Source organism: Heterodontus francisci, chromosome 1 (assembly GCF_036365525.1).
Source record: "Heterodontus francisci isolate sHetFra1 chromosome 1, sHetFra1.hap1, whole genome shotgun sequence".
Lineage (NCBI taxonomy): Eukaryota > Metazoa > Chordata > Chondrichthyes > Heterodontiformes > Heterodontidae > Heterodontus > Heterodontus francisci.
Window position 1 is genome coordinate 154353446 of NC_090371.1, and position 27427 is coordinate 154380872.

The 27427-nt window shown below is 43.4% G+C and overlaps 1 protein-coding gene across 1 annotated transcript in view; it reads left to right on the forward strand.

Annotated features, from left to right (window-relative positions):
- Positions 1–13030, forward strand: part of adgra3 (adhesion G protein-coupled receptor A3) — a 235787-nt gene extending 222757 nt beyond the window's left edge. The window contains exons 18-19 of the mRNA XM_068037542.1: positions 5143–5238; positions 11257–13030. Coding sequence (XP_067893643.1) covers positions 5143–5238; positions 11257–12517 — 1357 coding nt within the window. The 3' untranslated portion in view covers positions 12518–13030. The remainder of the gene's footprint in view (positions 1–5142; positions 5239–11256) is intronic.
- The last annotated feature ends 14397 nt before the right edge of the window (positions 13031–27427 follow it).

Genomic DNA, 27427 nt, shown 5'->3' on the forward strand with positions numbered 1-27427 from the left:
GTAAACTTGTCCTTCAGGTTTTTACTTTTGGACTGAGCTGTTCATTATTCTGCGATTAATACTCTCTCTAGAGTCATGCTTTGTCCTTTCCTACAGCAATTGCCTTTGTTCCGTGGCATCTTTGTCATTTAATCTCTCCTGCCCTCTGCCCAATCACACGCCTTCCCTTTTGTTGTTTTTCCCCCATCCCCCTTTCTACTTGTTCTAAGCTTTGTCAAATCTGATGAAAGGTCACAAACCTGAAACATTAACTCTGCTTCTCTCTCCACAGATGCAGCTGGACCTGCTGACTATTTCCAGCACTTTGTTTTTATTTCTGTTTTCCAGCATCTGCAGTATTTTGCTTTTAGATTAAAAGAAGGGATGGGGTCAGAGGGAAGTATAGGGGAAGAAAGATCTGGAGGGGTGTTGGTAGCCAAGAGTTGTTGGAGCTTGTGATCCTTAACACATGAAACCAAGCCAAACCATGGCTTAGAAAGGGAAATTAGAGATAGCATTAGATCCAAGGAAGAGGCATATAAATTTGCCAGGAAAAACAGACCTGAGGATTGGGAGCAGTTTAGAATTCAGAAAAGAAGGACCAAGGGATTGATTAAGAAGGGGAAAATCGAGTACGAGAGCAAGCTTGCGGGGAACATAAAAACTGACTGTAAAAGTTTCTATAGGAATGTGAAGAGAAAAAGATTGGCGAAGACAAATGTAGGTCCCTTACAGTCAGGAACAGGGGAATTTATTATGGGGAATAAAGAAATGGCTGACCAACTAAACGCATACTTTGATTCTGCCTTCACAAAGGAGGACACAAATATCATACCAGAAATGTTGGGAAACACAGGGCTTAGTGAGAGAGAGGAACTGAAAGAAATCAGTATTAGTAGAGAAATGGTGTTGCGGAAATTGATGGGATTGAAGGCTGATAAATCCCCAGGTCCTGATGATATGCATCCCAGAGTACTTAAGGAAGTGGCCCTAGAAACAGTGGATGCATTGGTGGTCATCTTCCAAGATTCTATAGACTCTGGAACAGTTCCTACAGATTGGAGGGTAGCTAATGTAACCTCACTATTTAAAAAGGGAGGTAGAGAGAAAGCAGGGAATTATAGACCAGTCAGCCTGACGTCAGTAGTGGGGAAAATTCTAAAGTCCGTTATCAAAGACTTTACAGCAAAGCACTTGGAGAACAGTGGTAGAATCAGACAGATTCAGCATGGGTTTACAAAAGGCAAATTATGCTTGACAAATCTACTAGAATTCTTCGAGGATGTAACTAGTAGAGTTGATGAGGGGGAGCCAGTGGATGTGGTTTATTTGGGCTTTCAGGAGACTTTCGACAAAATCCCACATAAGAGATTAGCATGTAAAATTAAAGCGCATGGGATTGGGGGTAGTGTATTGCGATGGATAGAAAATTGGTTGGCGGACAGGAAATGAACAGCAGGGATAAATATTTTTTTTTCCGAATGGCAGGCAGTGACTAGTGGGGTACTGCAGGGATCGGTGCTAGGATCCCAGCTATTCACAATATATATTAATGATTTAGATGAGGGAACTAAATGTAATATCTCCAGATTTGCAGATGACGCAAAACTGGGTGGGAGGGTGAGTTGTGAGGAGGATGCAGAAAGGCTTCAGCGTGATTTGGACAAGTTGACTGAGTGGGCTAATGCATGGCAGATGCAGTATAATGTGGATAAATGTGAGGTTGTCCACTTTGGTAGCAAAAACAGGAAGGCAGATTATTATCCGAATGGCTATAAACTGAGAGAGGGGAATATACAGTGATACCTGGGTGTTCTCGTACACCAGTCGCTGAAGGTAAGCATGCAGGTGCAACAGGCGGTAAAAAAGGCAAATGGTATGTTGGCCTTCATAGCGAGAGGATTCGAGTACAGAAGCAGGGATGTCTTGCTGCAATTATACAGGGCCTTGGTGAGGCCACACCTGGAATATTGTGTGCGGTTTTGGTCTCCTTATCTGAGGAAGGATGTTCTTGCTATCGAGGGAGTGCAGCGAAGGTTTACCAGACTGATTCCTGGGATGGTGGGACTGACATATGAGGAGAGATTGAGTCGGTTAGGATTATATTCGCTGGAGTTCAGAAGAGTGAGGGGGGATCTCATAGAAACTGATAAAATTCTAACAGGACTTGACAGGGTAGATGCAGGAAGGATGTTCCCGATGATGGGGGAGTCCAGAACCAGGGGTCATAGTCTAAGGATACGGGGTAAACCTTTCAGGACTGAGATGAGGAGAAATTTCTTCACCCAGAGAGTGGTGAGCCTGTGGAATTCACTACCACAGAAAGCAGTTGAAGCCAAAGCATTGAATGTTTTCAAAAAGGAGTTAGATGTAGCTCTTGGGTCTAAAGGGATCAAAGGGTATGGGGCAAAGCGGGAACAGGCTACTGAGTTGGATGATCAGCCGTGATCATAATGAATGGTGGAGCAGGCTCGAAGGGCCAAATGGCCTACTCCTCCTATTTTCTATGTTTCTAAAAAGTTTTTTGTTAAGGCCATCTGATGAGACGAAGGGTGCAATGAAACTGTGGAGCAGGACAGCTTTGAAATAAAGTGAGTTGGTGCTGGTGAAGAGAGAGATCGAGAGTATGCATGTGGCAGCGCAAGGCACTGAGTGTAGATCTTGGGATGCATCAAGAACAGCAGTTTGAGGAACATTGAATGTCTTAGAGATACCTGTAATCGTGGGTCCAAAACATGAAGGGTAGAATTTTAGGTTGGAATCTACATGGAATAAGTCAGAGCTGGCCTTTGACCTGAAACGTTACATCTTTCTGTCTCCACAGATACTACCAGACCCGCTCAGTATTTCTAGTATTTTCTGTTTTTATTTCAGATTTCCAGCATCTGCATTATTTTTCTTCTGTATCATCCCTTTTAACTTGTGATTCCCTCAACCTGGTTCTAAAGAAGGGTCAAACTTTCCTTCTGTTAAAGGAAGTACAGTATTAGATGATTTTATTAGAGTGGGAAATATTCAAGAAGAAAAGAAGTAATTTTGTTGTAAATTTTTTTTTTTATTCATTCATGGGATGAGGGCGTCGCTGGCTATGCCAGCATTTATTGCCCATTCTTAATTGCCCTTGAGAAGGTGGTGATGAGCTGCCTTATTGAACCGCTGCAGTCCATGTGAGGTAGGTACACCCACAGTGCTGTTAGGAAGTGAGTTCCAGGATTTTGACCCAGCAACAGTGAAGGAACGGCGGTATAGTTCCAAGTCAGGATGGTGTGTGACTTGGAGGGGAACTTGCAGCTGGTGGTGATCCTATGCATCTGCTGCTCTTGTCCTTCGAGGTGGTAGAGGTCGTGGGTTTGGAAGGTGCTGTCTAAGGAGCCTTGGTGCGTTGCTGCAGTGCATCTTGTAGATGGTACACACTGCTGCCACTGTGCGTTGGTGGTGGAGGGAGTGAATGTTTGTAGATGGGGTGTCAATCAAGTGGGCTGCTTTGTTCTGGATGGTGTCGAGCTTCTTGAGTGTTGTTGGAGCTGCACCCATCCAGGCAAGTGGAGAGTATTCCATCACACTCCTGACTTGTGCCTTGTCAATGGTGGACGGGCTTTGGGGAGTCAGGAGGTGAGTTACTCGCCGCAGCATTCCTAGCCTCTGACCTGCTCTTGTAGCCACTGTCTTTATATGGCTACTCCAGTTCAGTTTCTGGTCAATGGTAACCCCCAGGATGTTGATAGTGGGGGATTCAGCGATGGTAATGCCATTGAATGTCAAGGGGAGATGGTTAGATTCTCTCTTGTTGGAGATGGTCATTGCCTGGCACTTGTGTGGCGCAAATGTTACTTGCCACTTATCAGCCCAAGCCTGGATATTGTCCAGGTCTTGCTGCATTTCGACACTGACTGCTTCAGTATTATGAAATGCAAGATGGATGAACCAGCCCAAGGTTAAGAGGGGCCGAAGCATACAATAAATCTTTTTTTAAAAATTCAATATGCTGGAACTGTCTTGCAGATTCTGAAAGGGAATGAAGAAAAATTAATATTTTAAATTTGAATCATTTTGAATTTAACTTGTATTTCAGCATTACCCACTTTTATTTCAGATTTCCAATATTTTCTTTTTATGTATACAGACACGCACTTGTTACAGGATAATATAAAACCATGTAGATACTAATTATCTTGATGCTAATCTAAGCACTTAAGAAATAGAATGATCTGTACTTGTGGTGGTGACCAAAACTAGGGGCCATAAATATAAGCTAGACAGTAATAAATCCAATGAGGAATTCAGGAGAAACTTTTTCACCAAATGATGGTTCGAATGTGGAACTCATAATCACAATGAATGTTTGAGGCAAATAGCATAGATGCATTTAAGAGAAAGCTGGGTTAACAGATGAGGAACGAAAGGAATAGAAGGTTATGGTGATAGTTAGATGAACAGGGGTGGGGGATGCTTGTTCTTTTCTTTCTTTCTTTCTTCTTCTTCTGGGGGATGCTTGTATGGAGCATAAATACAGGCATGGACCTAATGGGATACATGTCCTGTTTCTATGCTGTATATTCTATGTAATTCTGTGTATATTGAACTGTCTCAAAATATTGTAATCTCCCTTTCCAGTGTGTGTCCGTCTACTGTAAAGCAACATGCTACCTACACATTGATTGAACCTCAGATTGGTTGAAAATTAAATTCACGTATGTCCATCAGTGTTCCCTCTAACTTATGTTTGCTGTGCGCAGCCGTCTTGATGTACTGTGTGGCCCTTTTAAGATTGATACGCCACTATGCATGCACAGATCTTAAAGGAAATGTGTTTATGTGTGACCTGTTTTCTCCCTGCACAGCACATTCCTGATTGCTGCATGGTACACAGCTTAAAGGGGACATTGATGTCCATTACTCGCTTAGTGATCAGAGACCAAAGAGAATTTCATTATATGTCGAGCAACAATTAAATGTTACCATTATGTGGTAAAATTGGATTTGAATTACCCAAAATAAATGTATGATAAATGCTACTAATAATAATGTTGAAAGGATTTCATATACTGTACCATTGACTAGTTTAAAAAAATCTTACACAAAGGTCACCTATCGTAAGCAGTTCTGCTTAGAAGCCAGACTTGCAGTTGTTTAACACCTTTCCTCCTGCTCATGTTTTTCAAGGTTCTATCTCATTGGTGGAGGAATTCCTATCATTGTGTGTGGCATCACAGCAGCAGCTAATATTAAAAATTACGGAAGTAAAGTAAATGCACCATAGTAAGTACTCTGTGCTCATTTTTCAGATTATCCTCAGTGGGTGTTGGGTGGAGTTCAAATTGGAGTTGGGAAGAAGTGAAAAAATCCCTGAAAGGTTAAGATGTTGATAAACGTGTCAAACAGAACATAACTTACTGTAGTCTGTTATGAGCTTGGGGGTCAATGTAATACTTGCCATTACTTTGTGAGCTGTTTTTACTTCTGATGAACTGTTTGGAGTGTTTGGCAAAATTATCAGTAATGCCTTTAAAACTAAAATTTAGAGTTGAATTGAATCCCAAAACTACTACTTCTGATTCTAATATCATGGATGTGGTATTGCAGGGTTATGTTACTGGACTGTTACTCAGAAGTAATGAGTTTAGTTTAGTTTAGTTTTAGTTTAGAGATACAGCACTGAAACAGGCCCTTCGGCCCACTGAGTCTGTGCCGACCAACAACCACCCATTTATACTAATGCTACACTAATCCCATATTCCTACCACATCCCCACCTGTCCCTATATTTCCCTACCACCTACCTACACTAGGGGCAATTGTTAATGGCCAATTTACCTATCAACCTGCAAGTCTTTGGCATGTGGGAGGAAACCGGAGCACCCGGAGGAAACCCACGCAAACACAGGGAGAACTTGCAAACTCCACACAGGCAGTACCCAGAATTGAACCCGGGTCAGTGGAGCTGTGAGGCTGCGGTGCTAACCACTGTGCCGCCCACATGGCATCCATCATGGCAAGCTTAAAATTGAATTCACTTAATCCAGATTTGTGGGCCAGACCTAGAAAAAGTGACTGTGAAAGCTGCTGTTTTGTCAAAGCTCAATCGATTCCCAAGAGAAGGGAATCTGCTCCAGTTAGCCAGTTTGATATATGCATAACTCCACAGGATGTGGTTGACTCATAATGACCTTAGGGCAACTAAGGATAGGCAGTCATTAATTCCCTCATGCAATTGTAATTATGAATAAAGACGTGTAAGTTGCATGATAAGTACTGCTAATAATAATGTTGGAAGAATTTCATGTACTCAGTAAGACTTGAATATTGAAATATAACTTCCTGCCCTACAAAAATCTTCACTTTTTTTTTAGTAGCTTTATTTCTGCACTTCCTGTGATGATCCCTTTAAAGACAGCTGGTTAGGTTGTTTAACACCTGATACCAGTGGTTGAAATGTACGTGGTGTGCATTCCACCCATTAGTCACTCATAATTGCACGGGGTCCTACAACTGATGTAAGATCCTGATTGGCATATTGTAAATTGGTCTTGAAATAGATAGAGGTGGCCATCCGTGCCTTCATCTGCTGCTGAAACCCACATCCATGCCTTTGTTACCTCTGGACTTGACTATTCCACTGCCTGCACGTTCTACCCATCGTAAACTTCAGGTCTTCCAAAACTCTGCCGCCCTTGTCTGAATTCGCACCAAGTCCTGTTCACCCATCACCCCTGTGCTCATTGACCTACATTAGGTCCCAGTTTAGCAACAGCTCGATTTTAAAATTCTCATTCTTGTTTTCACATCCCTCCATGGCTTTGTCCTCTCTATCTCTGTAACTTCTTCAGCCCTACAACCCTCCGAGATATCTGCACTCCTCCAGTTCCGGCCTCTTGCACAACTGCCATTGGTGGCCATGCCTTTAGCTGCCGAGGCCCCAAACTCTGGAATTACCTCCCTAAGCCTCTTTGCCTCTCTTTCCTCCTTCAAGACGCTCCCTAAAACCTACCTCCTTTCTGTCCTAATATCTCCTTATGTGGCTCAGAGTCATATTTTGGTCGATAGAGGTCCTGTGAAGTGCGTTGGGATGTTTTATTATAGTAAAGATGCTATATAAATACAAATTGTCTCTCAAAGACCAGTTTTTCTGTATTTGGCTCTCCTCTCTAAAATGAACAGCAGGCAGTGAGAGATTGGGAAACTTATGTTTTAAACATTTGGTAAAATCATATGGAAGATAGAATAAGTTATATTGCATAGAAATCAAGTTATTTAAAATGTTAGAGGGAGAAGCAAGAGGTTTTTTTTTAACATAGTGGCTAATATTGTAGTAATAAAGTTACTCCTGACATTTGAGTAGCTTCATTATTGGAATATCCATGTTTGCTTTACTGTTGTACCTGCACTACCTTGTTTAGAACTAAGGTGTACAGACCAGGAGGGTCCCATGTTTTGTCCTCAGCACAAACTGAGCTATCTGATTTGTACCAGATAGTGTGATGCTATAATTCATCTCCACTCTTCAGGCTTTTGAGAGGCATATCAGCAGAGATTCCTTGCTATCCCATGACTACTACTGCAACAACAGTGACTCTTATTCATAGCACATCTTAAAGATAGAAAAATATCCCAAGGCACCTCAGTAGCTTGAAGAAAAATGAATGTCACGCCAAAGATTAGAAGGGGTTATTAAGAGTTTAGCCAAAGGAATTGTTCAAAAGAAGGTCTTAAAGGAAGAGAGTGAGGTGAAGCAGCAAAGTGGTTTATGAGGCATTTCCAAAGATGAGGCATTTCAGCCTGGTGGCTGAAGGCACAATTCCCCAATAGTAAGTTGGCGCGGTTGGAGGTAGTGAAGTGAAGGGAGATGCAGAAGAGACTGGTGTTGATATGAATGAAGAGTTTAGGTGGGACATTGTAGGGCTGGAGAAGGTTAGTGAGATAGGGAGGGGTTTAGTTTACAGATAGGTTTAAAGATGAGGATTAGATTTATAGTTGAGGTACTAGGGAACTAAGAACCAAAGTAGGCCAGCAAAGAATTGAGTGATGTGCAACGGGGAGTTCATGCATGATAATAGAAGCCACAAAATTTTGGAAGAGCTGGAATTTATAAATAATGGAGCTCAGGAGGCCTGAAAAGAGCCCATCAAGTCCAGAGATGTTGAAAGCATGTATGAATGTTTTAGTGGCACATGGTCTACTGAAAGTGCCCATATAGACAATGAGTGATGCTGCAATGCAAAAATAGCTTCCAACACGCCATTCAGGCTTACATTTAAATAATAACCATTTTTTTTATGTATCACAAGATGTCTTAAGTATACTTCAGAATTTTTAAAAGGGGAACTTGCATCATCTAGTGGTGGTCAAAGTGTACTGCACAAATCATATTGATTTCGTGAACAAAGTAATTCCCGACAACGCACTAGCCCGCTGACTCCATCAGAGTGAGCCAAGCTGCACACATGCGCAGCTACATCTTACCAGAATTTAGTGGCGCATGCACGGGATGGCGCCATCGCGTATCTGCGTCAGGTCCATCTTCGTGCATGCGCGATAAAGCGTCATCAGGTATCCAGCCCCCCACTCGGCTGGAGGAAGCAGCTGAATGGGAGACTTTGAGGCTGGAGCTTGATCCCCGTCACTGGCTTCCGTCCCACTAGCCGCTCTCCCCCCTCGGCTGCTCACTCCAGGCCTCAACGCGTCCTCCCCTCAGCTGTTCGCTGCAGACCTCGCTGCTCCCCCCCCCCCCCCCCCCCACTCCCCTGGTCGATTGCTTCGCGCCACCCCGCTCTTCGGTCGCTCCCCACTCCCTCTTTCCCCCCAGCTGCTAGCACTAGGTTATACCGCTTCCCTCCTCTCAGCCACTCGCTCCTGAGTCGCCCTGTCACCCCTTGTGGCCCGCCTTGCTTTTTCGGGTGGCGCATGGAGACTGATGAAATGTAGGAGAGAGTGGCTGAAAGGAAGGAAGCGGTGCGGCCTAGAACTAGCGGCTGGGGGGGTGGGGAGCGAGCGACCGGAGAGCGGAGTGTCGCGAGCAGGGAATAAAGGCGTGCAAAGAAAACCCGACCCCAGTCCGAATGCTGGAGCCGGAAGCACAACATGACCCAGCCCGAACCCAACACATGTCGGGTCATGTAGCAGGCCTTTACATCAGTACATGGGTAAAGAACTGCTACTTGACCCGAACCAGACAGGTCCCGACGACATGTGTCAGGTTCGGGCTGGGTCGGGTCGGGCTTCCGGCTCCGGCATTCGGGCCCGGTCGGGTTTCCTTGGCACACCTTAAGCGGGTTGGGCAGGGAAGTGGGGGGAGCAGCGAGGTCTGGTGCGAGTGGCTGAGGGGGGAGGGGGGGTCAGCAAACGCAGCCTTTCAGGAATGCGGATCTTGGTGAGCGTGGGTATATTTTCATATTGCCGGGACATTGAGTAAATTTAAGGAGGAGATGGACAGATTTTTAATTAGTAATGGTTTGAAGGGTTATGGCGAACAGGTAGGAAAGTGGAGTTGAGGCCGAGATGAGATCAGCCATGATCATATTGAATGGCGGAGCAAGCTCGAGGGGCTGAATTGCCTACTCCTGCTCCTAGTTCTTATGTTCTTATTGATATCTTTGCATTAACACTGGCATTGTGGATTGACCACCCATTACAGCAACCACTCAATTTTCTATGTCCATTTATTTCAATGGAAAGGAAAATAGGGCCATTTCTAAAATAGGCAGCCAATCCACAGCAAAATATTCCAGATGCTCGAAATCTGAAATACAAATAGAAGCCATCCTATTCCGTTCTCCCAGTTTCTCCATCTCCGTTGCATCTATTCTGACAATGCCACCTTCACACTATCACAGACCTTCACTTTTGTTCCGCCCTCCCCTCCCCCTTCCCTGCCTCTCTACTCCCTTAAAACCCGTTACATCTCTAACTTTTTCCAGTTCTGACGAAAAGTCATCAACCGGAAACATTAACTCCATTTCTTTCTCCACTGATGCGGACTGACCTGAATATTTCCAGCATTCTCTCTTTTTATTTTAGCCAATCCACAGCACCAGTTTTACGCTGGGAAAACAAATTTAAAATTTATGCCAATATTGTCTTCAACATTAACATTTACAGAAATCGCCTACCTGTTGTTGAGGAATTAACAAGGCTTATGTCATATTAATATGAGAGGAATTACTCTAATTCCTTGAAATAAACCAAGATCAGCATTCTAATTTTGAAAAAAATTATTTTGAAGAGACGCAATGCAAGCAAAAATAAAATATTAAAAGATAAAGTGCTGGATAGCCCACTGTTGTAAGCATGATAATTCTCATTTCTTTGAACAGAGTCACATCTCTATAGAGAGCTGTTGGAGCTATTACAAGCTGCTTGTCTGATGGTGTGGTGCATTTGTAGTCTTATTGCCACCTATCTAACTGAGGGAAATGAGGTGGTAACCAGAAGGATGTTGTAGACCTAGCAATATGCCTTGTAGGCTGATCACTTAATCTGTTTCAATGTGATTTTTCTTCCTTCTCCACATACGCAAGCACATACACAAGTGGGAACATCTGGCTACCGTTATGAAAAATGCCTATATTGCATTTGCAAAGGGTTATTTTCACATTGCTTCCCTATGTTATCAATCAACCATATATTATTTTTGGATGCATTTCTCTCTAGCAGTTGACAAAGTAGGTGGCAAGTACTGATACAGTACTGATTATTTACAGACAAAATAACTCTTCCCTTAAGACTCCATTCTGAATTGCAGATTGCAATAATTGCATGAGTTTCCCCATTCCAAAGCCCACAAATGAATCATATGTTGGCACATAATTTCGCATGTGACTATTTTGCTTGGGGGCTCATGGAGTGGGCGTGGTTGTCAATCAGAAAAAAATCATTTTCTTTTAAAAGTAAGGGACCAACTACTCTTTTTTTTTTCAGCTCTTTATAGGCTGAAGTCTGTCATCTCTTCAGTTTTTTCCCCCCATATTCAAGATTTGGATTTATTGGGGAACAAAAACCTCTCGGGTGACTTTTTTAAAAAAATAACTTTTTTTTGCTGAAACTCATTTTCTGAGGAGTTGGCATGTGACCAGCCAAAGTCAGATTTCACTGAATTTTTTGTTTTAAAATAGTGGATTTTTCCAATTCCGAAAATCTTAACTAAGATTTTGTTTCTTGGCAATGTATTGTTTTGTGAGTTAATCTGAATCCTTTTACTGAATTAGGATGCATAATATATTAGAATTCAATTGCTCCGAACTGCTATTCTAACAGAATTATGTTTCACATTTGTGTCTTCCAGCTGTTGGATGGCATGGGAACCGAGTTTAGGTGCATTTTATGGACCTGTGGGCTTTATCATCTTCGTAAACTGCATTTATTTTCTTAGCATATTTGTGCAACTTAAACAGCACCCAGAAAGGAAATATGAACTGAAGGAAGCAGCAGAAGAACATCAGCGTTTGGCAAGCACAGACCATGGAGAGTCTCATGTTAATGATTCAGCTTCAACATCACAGGCAAATTGTTCTGTAGTTTCATCCTCTGCACTGGAGAATGAACACACATTTCAAGCGCAACTGCTTGGTGCATGTTTGTCATTGTTTATGTATATTGCCCTGTGGGTATCGGGCGCACTAGCAGTTTCCCAGTACTATCCTATGGACCTTATTTTTAGCTGTCTATTTGGGGCCACAGCTTTGAGCCTGGCTGCTTTTCTTATACTTCACCATTGTATTGGCAGAGAAGATGTGCGACTGTGTTGGACAACAACATGCTGTCCAGGGAGGAGTACTTACTCCATGCAAGTTAATGTTCAGCCTACGGATTCAAGTCATGCTAACAGAGAAACCCCAAAACTCTCCAACAGTAGTGCAGAGTCCTCCTGTACAAATAAGACTGCATCCAGCAATAACAAACTCTTCCCAGGATGTAAACTGACTAATCTTCACGCTGCAGCAGTACAGAATCAGGTTGTTCCTTTGGCAAGTAACATATCAACACAGCTTGACAACAGCCTTACAGAACATTCAATGGACAATGAGCTAAAGATGCATGTGGCTCCTGTTGAAGTGCCATACCGTTCTAATGGACAAGTGAACAGGCATCATAAAAACCGGACTAGGGTACACCAAGCTCATCGACACAGCAGGCTGACTGTGTTAAGAGAGTATGCATATGATGTGCCTACAAGTGTTGAAGGAAGTGTGCACAATAGCCAGCCAAGAAGTAGACACAGTAACCATGAGAGTCATCATGGGAGTAGGAGGTCTCGCTCTGGTTTTAGAGAACATCATCAAAGCCAGAGCCAACCTGATAATAGTGATGTCAGTTATACACTGACACAATGCAATCAAAATGTAGTAAAGGATGGAGTGAATAGCAGTAAAGACAGCCTGCAACAGCCCATAGTGGTTGAACTTGAAAACAATAAATCTTATGGCCTTAACTTGGCTAGTCAAAATGGACTGCTGAAAGGCAGTGGCCTAGATGTTCCTCTGCTAAATGCAGACAGCACTGGAAACATCAGAACTGGATTTTGGAGAAACGAAACTACTGTGTAGTTTGCAAAAACTCAAATATTTTAAAATAAAACTGTGACATGCATTCCTTTTCAGTTAAAATTATTGTAAAAATGTTTACAAATTGTTTTACATTATGTAATGAAACTGAAGGTAAATCTAATATCTGATATGTGAAGCTTTACTTTTCTTGTAACTCATTTTATACCTTTTTAAATGATCCAGATCTCTCAATCATTTGTGTGAAGATACACTGAGCGCAGTTTCACAGTTTCTATTTTTGTAGCATTTAGTCCTGTTTTACTACACAGTACTGGATGTTCTTAAGCTTATACATAAAGTTGCATGAAAAATGGAGTTCAGTAGCATTGGGTCAGATCTACATCTGGGCATGTAATTTTCAACGTAATAAAAGGTTTGCCTTGTGACAAAAATAGAAGAGTTACAGTGTGAGAAAGTCAAATTGATTCAGCATTTATTTTATTGCTTTGCTCACAATTTGTAACATTACAGATGCATTTTGACAAAACTATGCTCGTAAGTATCTTATAGTTACTTTTGTCATCTACCTGATGAATTTTGTGGGTGAATACATGTATGATGTGGTTTTGAGGCAAAGACCAGAAAGGTTAAAGCTGAGATAGCTGAACTCAGTGGTGGCACTGAAAGTGATGTAAATGCTCCCCCAAGAAAATTGGAAAAGGGCAGCATCAGTTGGATTCCTGCTGCAGGCCACTACTCGCTGACTCTTTTTGGAAAGTTTGTATTTGAACACATTTGATGAAATCTAAATTCAGGCCAGTCATGATGTTCCATAGTTAGCTTGGCAACAAATAAATGGCGACTTGAGTTAATTACTAGAGGATTGTGTTCCATGGAACCATATAAATGAGAATTCTCTGGAGAAGAATAGGGAAGAGGGATCACACTCAAACCTGTGGGAAGAGCTATTAAATCAAAGTCCAAAGTTGAACACATCTCAGTTTACTCTTTCCTTTCTACCTCTCATCATTTGGAAGCTTACACCTCTGCTCAGATGTTCCCAATGGCACAGCTGAGATCAGTAACCTATGTGGGGTGTTGGCAGTAACAGCCCATATCTCTACACTTGTAGCAAAGGTTTATGTTCCTTGCACACAATTAGTGTGTTACAGGTGCTACAACCACTGTTAGACTCCTTTCTGAACTGAGTTTGAACAAAGTTTTTAACATTTGTATTTTCAGATGTTTTTGCTTTTTCTCTGCCTTTTTGAACTTTAAAACAGAAAGTTTATGAAATGTCGGAAAGAATCTTGCCTTTCTAACAGATAATAAAATACTTCAGGCTACCTGGCCCATTAAATGCCCTTTCAGCTGAACATTTATCCAATGATCTTTTCTTATTTTGGTCAACAGTGTGTCTAACGCACACAATCACTGCTCATGACCAGAACTGCAGAACCTGAACAACACAAGAACTTATAAGCTTGTTTAGTTTGAATCATCATACTAATAAATGATTGCCTGGAACAGAGTACTAAGAATTCCAGCTACCACTGACAATCCTATCCCTCCAGTCACAACAGTAAGCTAGGCAAGGCAATTGACAGTAGCTTCCTGGAATGCAGAAAACTCAGCTGGCTCTAGTATTGAATTACTAAGTCTACCACTAATAATAAACCCTGTTCCAAACTCCCATCCTCAGGCATATCGTTTTGGAATCCGTTTCACCCCAAAGAGACCCACTTACCCAGTTCCCAAGAAGATTTGGTGAACTAATGATTATCTAGTAACAAGCATAGGTTTACCACTCTCTTGGAAAACAGACAGTAGAAACTACTGTCAAGTCACATAACTCACCATGCTACTGGACTGCATGGATACACACCAAATCCATGTTGGTCCTGCTATTTGGGGCAACTGCTTAACTCTAACCATAGGGGTCAGTGATCACACCTGTGCCTTGTTTTAGGCCAGGGACTTCCCTCCTCTAATTCTTACCCACCCCCCACCTCACCAAGGCAATTAGGCTAAACTTTCCAGCTTCTCTTAGATAAGTAAGAACAGTTACCATCTATCTATTATATATGCAATCATAACCAGAGAATTAGCTGCAGTGGCCTCCCTTCCCACTACTGCATTGTTGCCTCTGTTGGCCCCTAGGATTTATCCTTAGCCCCCTCGTATTTCTCATCTACATGCAACATTATCTGAAAACAGTAGGCTTTTCATGAATGCTGTTGACACCCAGTTCTACCTCACCACCACTTCTCTCAACTCGCCACTGTCACATCCAGTAGTGGATGAGCAGAGATTTCCTCCAACTAGACATCTGGAAGACCTAAACCATTGTCTTTGGCCCCAACCACAAACTCTATTCTCTATCACCAACTCCATCCATTTTTCGAGAAGATACAGAAATGTTTTCAGAAAATGATTCCAGGACTGAGAGACTTCAGTTACGAGGATTGATTGAAGAAGCTGGGGTTGTTCTCCCTAAAGAAAAGGTTGAGAAATTTGATAGAGGTGTTCAAAACATGAGGGGTCTAGACAGAGTAGTTAGAAACTGTTTCCTTTGGTGGAGGTGTTGAGAACCAGACGACACAGACTTAAGGTGATTGGCAAAAGAACCAAAGGCGATGTATAAAAAAAATTTTATGCAGCAAGTGGATAGGATGTGAAATGCACTGCCTGAGAGGGTGGTGGAGGCACATTCAATTGCAGCTTTCAAGAGGAAATTGGATAAGCACCTGAAAATAAAAAGAAATTGCAGTGTTGCCAGGAAAGGGCAGGAGAGTGGGAATAGCTGAGTTGTTCTTGCAGAGAGCCGGCACAAACTCGATGGGCCAAATTGCCTCCAACTGTACTGCAACCATTGTATCATTTTATGCTGTCTCTGGCAGCTGTCTGAAGCTGAACCAGACTGTTCACAACCTTGGTGTCATATTTGACCAGAGATAAGCATCTGACCACATATCCGTGCCATCATTAAGACCGCCTATTTACTCCTCTGTAACATTGCCCAACTCCGTCTCTGCCTCAGCTCATCTGCTGCTGAAACCCTCATCCATGTTTTTGTTACTTTGAGAGTTGACTATTCTAATACACTTCTGGTTGGCGTCCCACCTTCCAACCTGCATATACTTAAACTCGTTAAAACCTCTACTACTCTTATCCTAACTCACCAAGTCCTGTTCACCCATCACCCCTGTGCTCACTGACCTAGATTGGCTGTTGATCTGGCAATGCCAGAATTTTAAAATTCTTATCCTTGTTTTCAATTCCCTCCATGGTCTCGCCCTCCCTATCTCCTCCAGCCCTACAAACTTATGCGATATATGCACTCCTACAAATCTGGCCTCTTGCGCATTCCCGATTTTTAAAAATTTATCTTGGGATTTGGGTGGGGCTGGCAAGGCCAGCATTTATTGCCCATCCCTAATTGCCCTTGAGTTCTTGCACCATATGGACTACAGCGGTTCAAGTACACCCACAGTGCTGTTGGAGAGGGAGTTCCAGGAATTTGACCATGGGACAGTGAAGGAACAGTGATATATTTCCAAGCCAGGATGGTGTGTGGCTTCAAGAGGAACTTGCAGGTAATGTAATTTGCTGTCCTTGTCCTTCTAGGCTTTTGGTAAGGTCCCATCCAGGTTTGTAAACAAAATTAGAGTGCATGGGATTTGGGGTAATATACCAGTGTGGATTGAGAATTGATTAACAGACAGAAAGCAGAGAGTAGGAATACATGGGCCATTCTCAGGATGGCAGGCTGTTACCAGAGCGGTACTGCAAGAATCAGTGCTAGGGCCACAGCTGTTCACAATTTATATAAATGGTTTGGATTTGGGAACCAATTGTAATATTTCCAATTTTGCTGAAGACACAAAACTAGGTGGGAATGTAAGTTGTGAGGAAAATGCAAGGAGGCTTGAAGCAGATTTGGACAGACTAAGTGAATGGGCAAGAACATAGCTGATGGAATATAATATGAATAAGTGTGAAGTTATCCACTTTGGTAGAATAAACAGAAAGACAGAATATTTCTTAAATGGTGAGCGGTTTGAGTCATAGAGTTATACAACACAGAAACAGGCCCTTCGGCACACTCTGTCCGCACCGACCATCAAGCCCATTTATTCTAATCCCATTTTCCAGCACTTGGCCCGTAGTTTTATATGCTATGGCATTTCAAGTGTTCATGTAAATGCTTATTAAATATTGTGAGGGTTCCTGCCTCAACCATCCCTTCAGGCAGTGTGTTCCAGATTCCAACCACCTGCTGGGTGAAAAAATCTTCCTCAAATCCCCTCTAAACCTCCTGCCCCTTACCTTAAATCTATGCCCCTTGATTCTTGACACCTCCGTTAAGGAAAAAAGTTTCTTCCTATTTAAGCCCCTCAATTTTGGACACCTCTATCAGGTTCTCCCCTCAGCCTTCTCTGCTCTAAGGAAAACAACCCGAGCCTATCCAGTCTCTCTTCATAGCTGGAATGCTCCAGCCCAGGCAACATTTTGGTAAATCTCCTCTGCACCCTCTCTAGTGCAACCACATCCTTCCTATAGTGTGGCGACCAGAACTGTACACTGTACTCCACCTGTGGCCTAACTGGCATTTTATACAGCTCCATCATTGTCTCTCTGCTCTTATATTCTATGTCTCGGCTAATAAAGGCAAGTATCCCATATGCCTTCCTAACCTTATCTACCTGTGCTGCTGCCTTCAATGATCTATGGACAAGTACACCAAGGTGTCTCTGACCCTCTGTACTTCCTAAAGTCCTACCATCCATTGAAAATACCTTGCCTTGTTGGCCCATCTTAACAGCCCATCTATATCGTCCTGTAATCTAAGGCTTTCCTCCTCATTATTCACGATGCCACTAATTTTCGTGTCATCTGCAAACTTACTGATCATACCTCCAAGATTCACGTCTAAATATTAACATACACTACAAACAGCAAGGATCCTAGCACCAATCTCTGTGGTACACCACTGGTCACAGGCTTCCAATCGCAAAAACAATCCTCAACCATCACCCTCTGCCTCATGCCACTGAGCCAATTTTGGATCCAATTTGCCAAATTGCCCTGGATCCCATGGGCTCTTACCTTCTTAACCTATCTCCCATGTGTGACCTTATCAAAAGCCTTACTGAAGTCCATGTGGACTACATCAACTGCTTTACCCTCATCTACACATCTAGTCACCACCTTGAAAAATTCAGTCAAATTTGTTAGACATGATCTCCCCCTGACAAAGCCATGCTAGCTATCCTTGATTAATCCCTGCCTCTCCAAGTGGAGATTAATCCTGTTCCTCAGAATTTTTTCCAATAGTTTCCCTGCCACTGATGTTAGATTCACTGGCTGTAGTTACCTGGTTTATCGCTATACCCTTTATGAATAATGGTACCACATTCGATGTCCTCCAGTGCCCTGGCACCACTTCTGCAGCCAGAGAGGATTTGAAAATTTGTCAGAGCCCCTGTAATCTCCTCCCTTGCCTCACATAGCAGCCTGGGATACATCTCATCCAAACCTGGGATTTATCCACTTTTAAGCCCGCTAAAACCGCTAATACCTCCTCCCTTTCAATGCTAATTTGTTCAAGTATATCACAATCCCCCTCCCTGATCTCTACACCTACATCGTCCTTCTCCATAGTGAACGCAGATGAAAAGTAATCATTTAAAGCCTACCTATGTCCTCCGGCTCCACACACAGATTGCCACTTTGGTCCTTAATGGGCCCTACTCTTTCCCTGGTTATCCTCTTACCCTTTTTATACTTATAAAACGCCTTGGGATTTTCCTTTATCTTTTCCGCCAGTGTTTTTCCATGCCCCCTCTTCGCTAACCAAATTACTTTTTTAAGTATTCCCCCCGCCCCCCCCCCCCCCCAACACTTTCTACACTCCTCTAGGGCCTCTGCTGTTTTCAGCCCTCTGAATATGCCATAAACCTCCTTTTTTATTCCCTTATCCAATCCTCTATATCCCTTGAGATCTAGGGCTCCCTGGACTTATTGATCCTACCCTTCACCTTTACACGAACATGTTGGCCCTGAGCTCTCACTATTTTCTTTTTGAATGACTCCCACTGGTCTGATGTAGACTTTCCAACAAGTAGCTGCTGCCAGTCCACTTTGGCCAGATCCTGTTTTATCAGATTGAAATCAGACTTCTCCCACCACATCCCCCCCCCCCCCCCCCCCCAACCCCAATTCAGTATCTTTATTTCCGGTCCATCTTTGTCCTTTTCCATAACTATCTTAAAGTTATGATCACTATCCCCAAAATGCTGCTGCACTGACACTTCTACCAGTTGTCTGGCTTCATTCCCTAAGATTGGATCCAGTACCACCCCGTCTCTTGTAGGACATTCTACGTGCTGGCTCAGAAAGCTCTCCTGGATGCACTTTAAGAATTCTGCCCCCTTTAAGTCTTTTGCACTAAGATTATCCCAGTTTATATTGGGGAAGTTGAAATTTCTTGCTATTATTACACTATTATTTTTACACCTCTCTGAGATTTGCCTACATATCTGTTCCTCTATCTCTCCCTGACTGTTTGGAGGTCTGTAGTACACTCCCAGCAAAGTGATTGCCCCCTTTTTGTTTGTAAGTTCTACCCATATGGCCTCATTTGAGGAACCTTCTAAGATATTATCCCTCCTTGATCAATAGTGCAATGCCACCTCTTTTACACCCTCCCCTGTTGCACCTGAAGATTCTATACCCTGGAATATTAAGCTGCCAGTCCTGATCTTCCCTCAACCTTGTCTCTGTGATAGCAATCATATCATATTCCCATGTGTTAATCAACACCCTCAATTCATCTGCCTTACTTGTAAGACTCCTTGTGTTAAAATAGATGCAATCCAGCCTTGCATTATTTGCTTGTGCCTTAACAGGTCTATATTTGCTCTGCTTTCCAGACTGATTTACTTTCTCTTCTATATTTGGCTGTGCATCACTGCCTACTGTACCTCCACTCTGTTATCCCATCCCCCTGCCAAATTAGTTTAAACCCTCACTCACAACAGCACTTGCAAACCTCCCTGCAAGGATGTTGGTCCCATTCTGGTTCAGGTGCAACCTGTCCGATTTGTACAGGTCCCACCTTCACCAGAAACAGACCCAGTGATCCAGAAAACTAAAGCCCTTCCTGCACCATCTCTTCAGCCACACATTCATCTGCTCTATCCTCCTATTCCTCTACTCACCAGCACGTGGCACCGGGAGTAATCCAGAGATTGCAACCTTTGAGGTCCTGCTTTTTAATCTGCTATCCCTAGCTCCCTAAATTCTTGTGGCAGGACCTCATCCCTCTTTCTTGGGAAGTATTCGTGTCCAAAGGGACCTGGGTGTCCTTGTTCATGAGTCACTAAAAGCTAGCATGCAGGTGCAGGAAGCAATTTGGAAGGCAAATGGTATGTTGGCCTTCATCACAAAGGATTTTGTGTAACAGAAGTAAAGATGTCTGGCTGCATTTGTATAGAGCCCTGGTGAGACTGCACCTGGAGTATTTTGTAGAGTTTTGGTCTCCTTATCTAAGGAAGGATATACTTGCCATAGATGGAGTGCAACAGAGGTTCAGCAGACTAATCCCTGGGATGGCAGGATTGTCTTATGAGGAGAGATTGAGGAAACTGGGTCTGTATTCTCTAGTGTTTTGAGAGGTGATCTCATTGAAACCTACAAAGTTCTTATAGGACGTGACAGGGTGGGTGTAGATAGGATGTTTCCCCTGGCTGGTGAGTCTAGAACCAGCGGACGTAATCTTAGTAAGGGGTGGGCCATTTAAGACTAAGATGACGAATAATTTCTTCACTCAGGATGGTGAATCTTTGGAATTCTCTACCCCAGCGGGCTGTGGAAGTTCAAGTATTGAGCATGTTCAAGACAGAAATCGATGGATTTCTGGAGACTATTGACATCAGAAATATGGAGATAACACGGGAAAGTGGCATTGAGGTAGATGATCTGCCATGATCTAATTGAGTGGTGGAGCAGGCTTGATGGGCTGAATGGCCTATTGCTATTCCTATGTTCCTAAGTGGTAGAGGTCATGGGTTTGAAAGGTGCTTTGAAGGAGTCTTGACAAGTTGTTGCAGTGCATTTTGTAGATGGTATACAGTGCTGTCACAATGTGTTGGTAGTGGAGGGAATGTTTAAGGTGGTGGATGAGGTGCCGATGGGTGGCCTTCAGCTGCCAAGATCCTAAGCTCTGGAATTTGCTTTCTAAACCTCTCTACCTCTCTTTCCTCTTTTAAGACACTCAATAAACCTACCTTTTGGACCATATTATTGGATATCTGCCCTAATATCCCTTTATGTGCCTTGATCTCACGTTTTGTTCGATAATGCTGCTGTGAAGCACCTTGAAATGTTTTACGACATTAAAAATTCAAGATAAATACTAGTTGTTTGGTGAAAGTGCTCACCATCTGGTGGCTAATCCACAAACCTAAACTGACCATGGAAGATTTGCCAGGGCCAGCGGCAAAGGTTCCTGGTGGGTGCAAATCCCAGTATAGGTGCAGGATGCTCCCTCAGGCCACAGTCTATTTTTTACTGTATGTTCAGCAGTTGGCATTGAGCCATTTTTGCTTACCTAGGGCTTCCACTGAATTCATTAATTATTCTTTGACTATCTTTGCTTGGGGAGGTCATTTTACCTTTGTGAAGAAAGTAAACATTCAAAAAGTTTCTGCTTATCTTTTGTTTCAAGTCTGTTTTGTGTAGTTTTTTTTATTCTTATCCCTTCTATCATTGCCCTCTTACTGATGAGGTACCGAAGGAATTTCTTACCGTGATGATTTGCCAATGCAACCCCCAAGCTGTCTCGGTCCATCTTGTATCCCTGTGATCTGTTTTCCAATGTACACGTTCACACCTTTCCCCTTTATTTTACTTTTGATTTGTCTTTTTAATGTATTTTTAGTCATGTTATTTTAGGTGGTTTGTTGATTCTAGCTATGCCTTTATATTAATTGTGCTTTTAAAGGTATCTGCTGTTGAAGTGTTGTTGAAAAATCTTTTCCATTCAATTTGATTAAGATGTTCCTTTATTTCTTTGAATATAGTCCTTCCATCCTGATTCCTGGTCTCTGGTATAATATAAATCCCAGGTTACAGTGGCCCAGATTTGGCAGTCAGGGGTGAAACAAGGGCACTGTTTGCTGACCTTGAAGAAAGCTACCCACAAAGATCTAGCAATCCCTGTGTTATGGATTTCCACTTTCCCAGTGTTAGTTTGAATCTGACACCAAGTCAAGAAGATCTCCACGTATCCAGCAGTAGTGATGTCATCAAGCAGAATAAGCAACCCATTACATTTAAGTAATTTTAGACAAACCAGAAAGTAAAATATACTGAATACCCTAAATTTAACACACAGCAAAGTAAATGAGTAGGGCATACTCATGGGATTAAGTTAGAAGCTGAAATATCATAAATTTATTTTAAAAATAATTAAAATTTTTGTTAGCAGAGCAGAGAAATTTGACATTCCATAAATACCAATTTCGTTTTTCAGGACTAGGAAAGCTGTTCAGCAGTAATTACCAACTCAGAAAGCTATTAAAAACTCAATTAGACCTCATTCAATAAGGTGTAATTTTTCAAGTGTTACTATTAGGTGAGGAGTCAAATGGCTCTGCTGTTTTCCCTCTTTTTGTTTGACCACAACAGATTTAATTTTTAAGTGGATATACTTGCCCATTCAGTGAGTGCTTACTTACACACACACACACACACACAGACACACAGACACACACACGTGAAATTAGAGTCCAGAGAAATAAAAGAGATATACAGTCTCTGGAGGATGGTGACTCAGCTGCCTTTAGGCTGAATTCAGTGGTCACGCGACTTTCCTTTGACGGTCCTGAGGCTTCTGGTTTGAAGAGGTGGACGCTGATTTAGTGGTTGTCTGGGCGACAGCAATGTGACTGAATTCCTTCAAGGAGATCACTTCTTTCTGGAAAGTTCTCTATTCTTTAGCTTACCCCACCAGCCTTAAGCTATTAAGCACAGTGAGCATCAATCGGTGGACAGACAAACACAAGCAAACAAAATCAATTGGACACTATAGTCTGCAGCAGGGATTAGCCTCGGTGCTCATGGTCAAGGTTTGAGTGGTTTGCCTCCACCAGTTTAATATTCAGGTTTCCAGCCAGTGGATTAAAAAAATCATTTAACCAGCATGTTTTCATGATACCTCCACTCCACATCAAATGAAATGCAACAACAGGAGCATTTCATTATAAGATTGTAAAATAAAAAAAGAAACTACATACACATTCATCGTCAAACATTCACTTATCAATCTCACACTGCCATAGCTGTGCTCTGGTTTAGTTTTCATCCCAGATGATTCTGTGCTGAGTTAGACTCTGGCTAAAGTATCAGCTATCACATTGATTTTCCCTTAAATGTGGGTAATCTTTAGTTGGTAAGGCTTCATAAGCAGGTTCCATTGAAATAGCCTTGCATTCTGGGTTTTGAATTTCTCCAAAAATGTCAAAGGATCGTGGTGAGTATAAGCCACGGTATCTCTATATCCATTTCAGACATATACTTCAAAGTGCTTGAGAGCCAGTAACTGTCCCAGAGTTTCCTTCTCCAGAGTAGAATATGTCTTTTGATGTCTGTTTAATTTTTTGAAGAAATGCCCAAAGGCGCGCTCAATGCGTGACTCATCATCTTGGAGGAGGACGGCATCTACCGCGAGGTCACAAACATCAACTGCTACTTTAAATGGTTTGTTAAAGTTTGGAGCTGCTGGCACCGGCTCATTGGTTAAGATGGCTTTTAGCCTCTTGAAAGCTGTTTGGCACCTCCCTTGACCACACTACCTTTGCTCTTTTCTGTCAGTGGGGCAGCTATAGTGCTGAAGTTCTGGACGAACTTGTGGTAAAACCCACACATCCCCAAAAATCGCATTATTTCTTCTTTGCTTGTGGGGACAGGAAAATCCATCAACGCCCGAACCTTTGCTGCTTTGAGTAACACTCGCCCCGACCCACAGCATGCCCTAGGTAGGTTACCTGAGCTTTAGCAAACTCGCTCTTTACAAGATTTACCACTAGGTCAGCTGACTGTAACCTTCAGAAGAGGGCTTCTAATTGGTCTAGGTGGTCCCCACAGGTGTCAGTGTACACTAACATCATCCAGGTACATTGCACAGTTGGGCAAGCCAGCCAGTACCTGATTCATCAGCCTTTGGAAGGTATTCTTAATCCAAATGGCATCACCCGGCACTGAAATAAACCTTCTGGGGTGACAAAAGCCAAGATCTCTTTCGCTCAAATGGTTAATTGAACCTGCCTGTGTCCTTTTAACCAACCTATTATTATGTTGGTGGCATTTCCTACTCGATCAATAGTATTCCAGGTGGGGAATTGGGTTGGAGTCAGCTCTGGTCATGACATTAACCTTCCTGTAATCAATGCAGAGCCTTGTTGAGCCATTTTTCTTGGGCATCCAGCACAACTAGGGAACTCTAGTTGCTCTGATGGGACTCAATTAGCTTGTGTTCCAGAATTTACAGAATTTCTTCCCGAACCTTGGTCAGTTTCCCGGGACCAAGGCGATAGGGATTTTCCTTCATGGGAGGGGTCTCTCCATCCACATCATGTAGGGCTAGTGTTGTGCCCCCTGGTGTGTCCCTGCAGATCTCTTTAAATGCTGTGAGCAGCCTTGTTCTGCATTTTAATAGGAGAGTACAGTGTCTAATCTTGCTGACAATTCGGTGTTAGCTAACTGGACGGTAGGAGGTTCAATTTGGGAATCCTCTAGGCCTTCCTCTAACTCATGCTAACTGTCCGTTTCACCCTCCTCCTTCCTGATTACCTGACTGACCTGTGCTTGTTTGTCCTCTTCCCCACTGTGATACTGCTTTAACGTATTGATGTGGCACAGCCTTTGTTTTTCCTATGGTCTGGGGTGTCAATTAAATAACTCACCTTGCTAATCCTCTTTACTACTATGTACAGGGCACTGAACTGGGTTTTCAGTGGTTCACCCTGTATTGGTAGTAGCACTAACACAGGGTCTCTGGGCTGAAAAGTTTTGGCCTCGGCATGTTTATCTGCCTGCCTTTTCATAGTTGTCTGGGAGGTTTTTAGGTGTTCCTGAGCCACCGCACAGGCTCTCATGAGCCATTCATGGAACATGGAGATGTAGTCTAACATGGAAGATTCATCTCTCTGTCCTAAAAACCTCTCGTTGATTAGTTTAAGAGGACCTCTCACCTTGTGTTCATAAACTAATTCAAGAGGACTAAAGCCAGTGGACTCATTGGGTGGGTAACTGGTAGCTCACAGAAGAAATTCCAGCCCTTTGTCCCAGTCATGGGGATACTCAGAACAGTATTCTTTTTTATTCATTCATGGGATGTGGGCGTCACTGGCCAGGCCAGCATTTATTGCCCATCCCAAATTGCCCTTGAGAAGGTGGTGGTGAGCTGCCTTCTTGAACTGCTGCAGCCCATGTGGGGTAGGTACACCCACAGTGCTGTTAGGAAGGGAGTTCCAGGATTTTGACCCAGCGACAATGAAGAAACGGCGATATAGTTCCAAGTCAGGATGGTGTGTGACTTGGAGGGGAACTTGCAGGTGATGGTGTTCCCATGCATTTGCTGCCCTTGTCCTTCTAGTTGGTAGAGGTCGCGGGTTTGGAAGGTGCAGTCTAAGAACCCTTGGTGCATTGCTGCAGTGCATGTTGTAGATGGTACACACTGCTGCCAATGTGCATCGGTGATGGAAGGAGTGAATGTTTGTAGATGGGGTGCCAATCAAGCGGGCTGCTTTGTCCTGGATGGTGTCGAACTTCTTGAGTGTTGTTGGAGCTGCACCCATCCAAGCAAGTGGAGAGTATTCCATCATACTCCTGACTTGTGCCTTGTAAATGGTGGACAGGCTTTAGGGAGTCAGGAGATGAGTTAGCCGCTGCAGGATTCCAAGCCTCTGAACTGCTCTTGTAGCCATGGTATTTATATGGCTACTCCAGTTCAGTTTCTGGTCAATGGTAGCCCCTCGGATGTTGATAGTGGGGGATTCAGCGATGGTCATGCCATTGAATGTTAAAGGGAGATGGTTAGATTCTCTCTTGTTGGAGATGGTCATTGCCCGCCACTTGTGTGGCGCGAATGTTACTTGCCACTTATCAGCCCAAGCCTGGATATTGTCCAGGTCTTGCTGCATTTCTGCACAGACTGCTTCAGTATCTGAGGAGCCACGAATGGTGCTGAGCATTGTGCAATCATCAGCGAACATCCCCACTTCTGACCTTATGACTGAAGGAAGGTCATTGATGAAACAGCTGAAGATGGTTGGGCCTCGGACACTATCCTGAGGAACTCCTGCAGTGATGTCCTGGAGCTCAGATGATTGGCCTCCAACAACCACAACCAGTATGGTATGACTCCAGCCAGCAGAGGGTTTTCCCCCTGATTCCCATTGACCTTAGTTTTGCTAGGGCTCCTTGATGCCATACTCGGTCAAATGCTGCCTTGTTGCCAAGGGCAGTTGCTCTCACCTCACCTCTTGAGTTCAGCTCTTTTGTCCATGTTTGAACCAAGGCTGTAATGAGGTCAGGAGCTGAGTGGCCTTGGCGGAACCCAAACTGAGCGTCAATGAGCAGGTTATTGCTAAGCAAGTGCCGCCTGATGGCACTGTTGATGACACCTTCCATCACTTTACTGATGATTGAGAGTAGGCTGATGGGGCGGTAATTGGCCAGGTTGGATTTGTCCTGCTTTTTGTGTACAGGACACACCTGAGCAATTTTCCACATTGCAGGGTAGATGCCAGTGTTGTCGCTGTACTGGAACAGCTTGGCTAGGGGCACGGCAAGTTCTGGAGCACAGGTCTTCAGTACTATTGCCGGAATATTGGCAGGGCCCATAGCCTTTGCAGTATCCAGTGCCTTCAGTCATTTCTTGATATCATGTGGAGTGAATCGAATTGGCTGAAGTCTGGCATCTGTGATGTTGGGGTCTTCAGGAGGAGGCCAAGATAGATCATCAACTCGGCACTTCTGGCTGAAGATTGTTGTAAATGCTTCAGCCTTATCTTTCGCACTGATGTGCTGGGCTCCCCCATCATTGAGGATGGGGATATTTGTGGAGCCACCTCCTCCAGTTAGTTGTTTAATTATCCACCACCATTCACAGCTGGATGTGGCAGGACTGCAGTGCTTAGATCTGATCCATTGGTTATGGGGTCGCTTAGCTCTGTCTATTGCATGCTGCTTATGCAGTTTGGCACGCAGATAGTCCTGTGTTGTAGCTTCACCAGGTTGACACCTCATTTTGAAGTATGCCTGGTGCTGTTCCTGGCATGCCCTCCTTCACTCTTCATTGAACCAGAGTTGGTCTCCTGGCTTGATGATAATGGTAGAGTGGGGGATATGCCGGGCCATGAGGTTACAGATTGTGGTTGAGTACAATTCTGCTGCTGCTGATGGCCCACAGCGCCTCATGGATGCCCAGTTTTACATTGCTAAATCTGTTTGAAATCTATCCCATTTAGCATGGTAGTTGTGCCACACAACACAATGGAGGGAATCCTCAATGTGAAGGCGGGACTTCGTTTCCACAACGACTATGCGGTGTTCACTCCTACCAATATTGTCATAGACAGATGCATCTATGGCAGGCAGATTGGTGAGGACGAGGTCAAGTATGTTTTCCCCTCTCGTTGGTTCCCTCACCATCTGCCACATACCCATTCCAGCAGATATGTCCTTTAGGACTCGGTCAGTAGTGGTGCTACCGAGCCACGCTTGGTGATGGACATCGAAGTCTCCCAGCACAGAGTACATTCTGTGCCCTCGCCACCCTCAGTGCTTCCTCCAAGTGCTGTTCAACATGGAGGAGTACTGACTCATCAGCTGAGGGAGGGCAGTAGGTGGTAATTAGCAGGAGGTTTCCTTGTCCATGTTTTATCTGATGCCATGAGACTT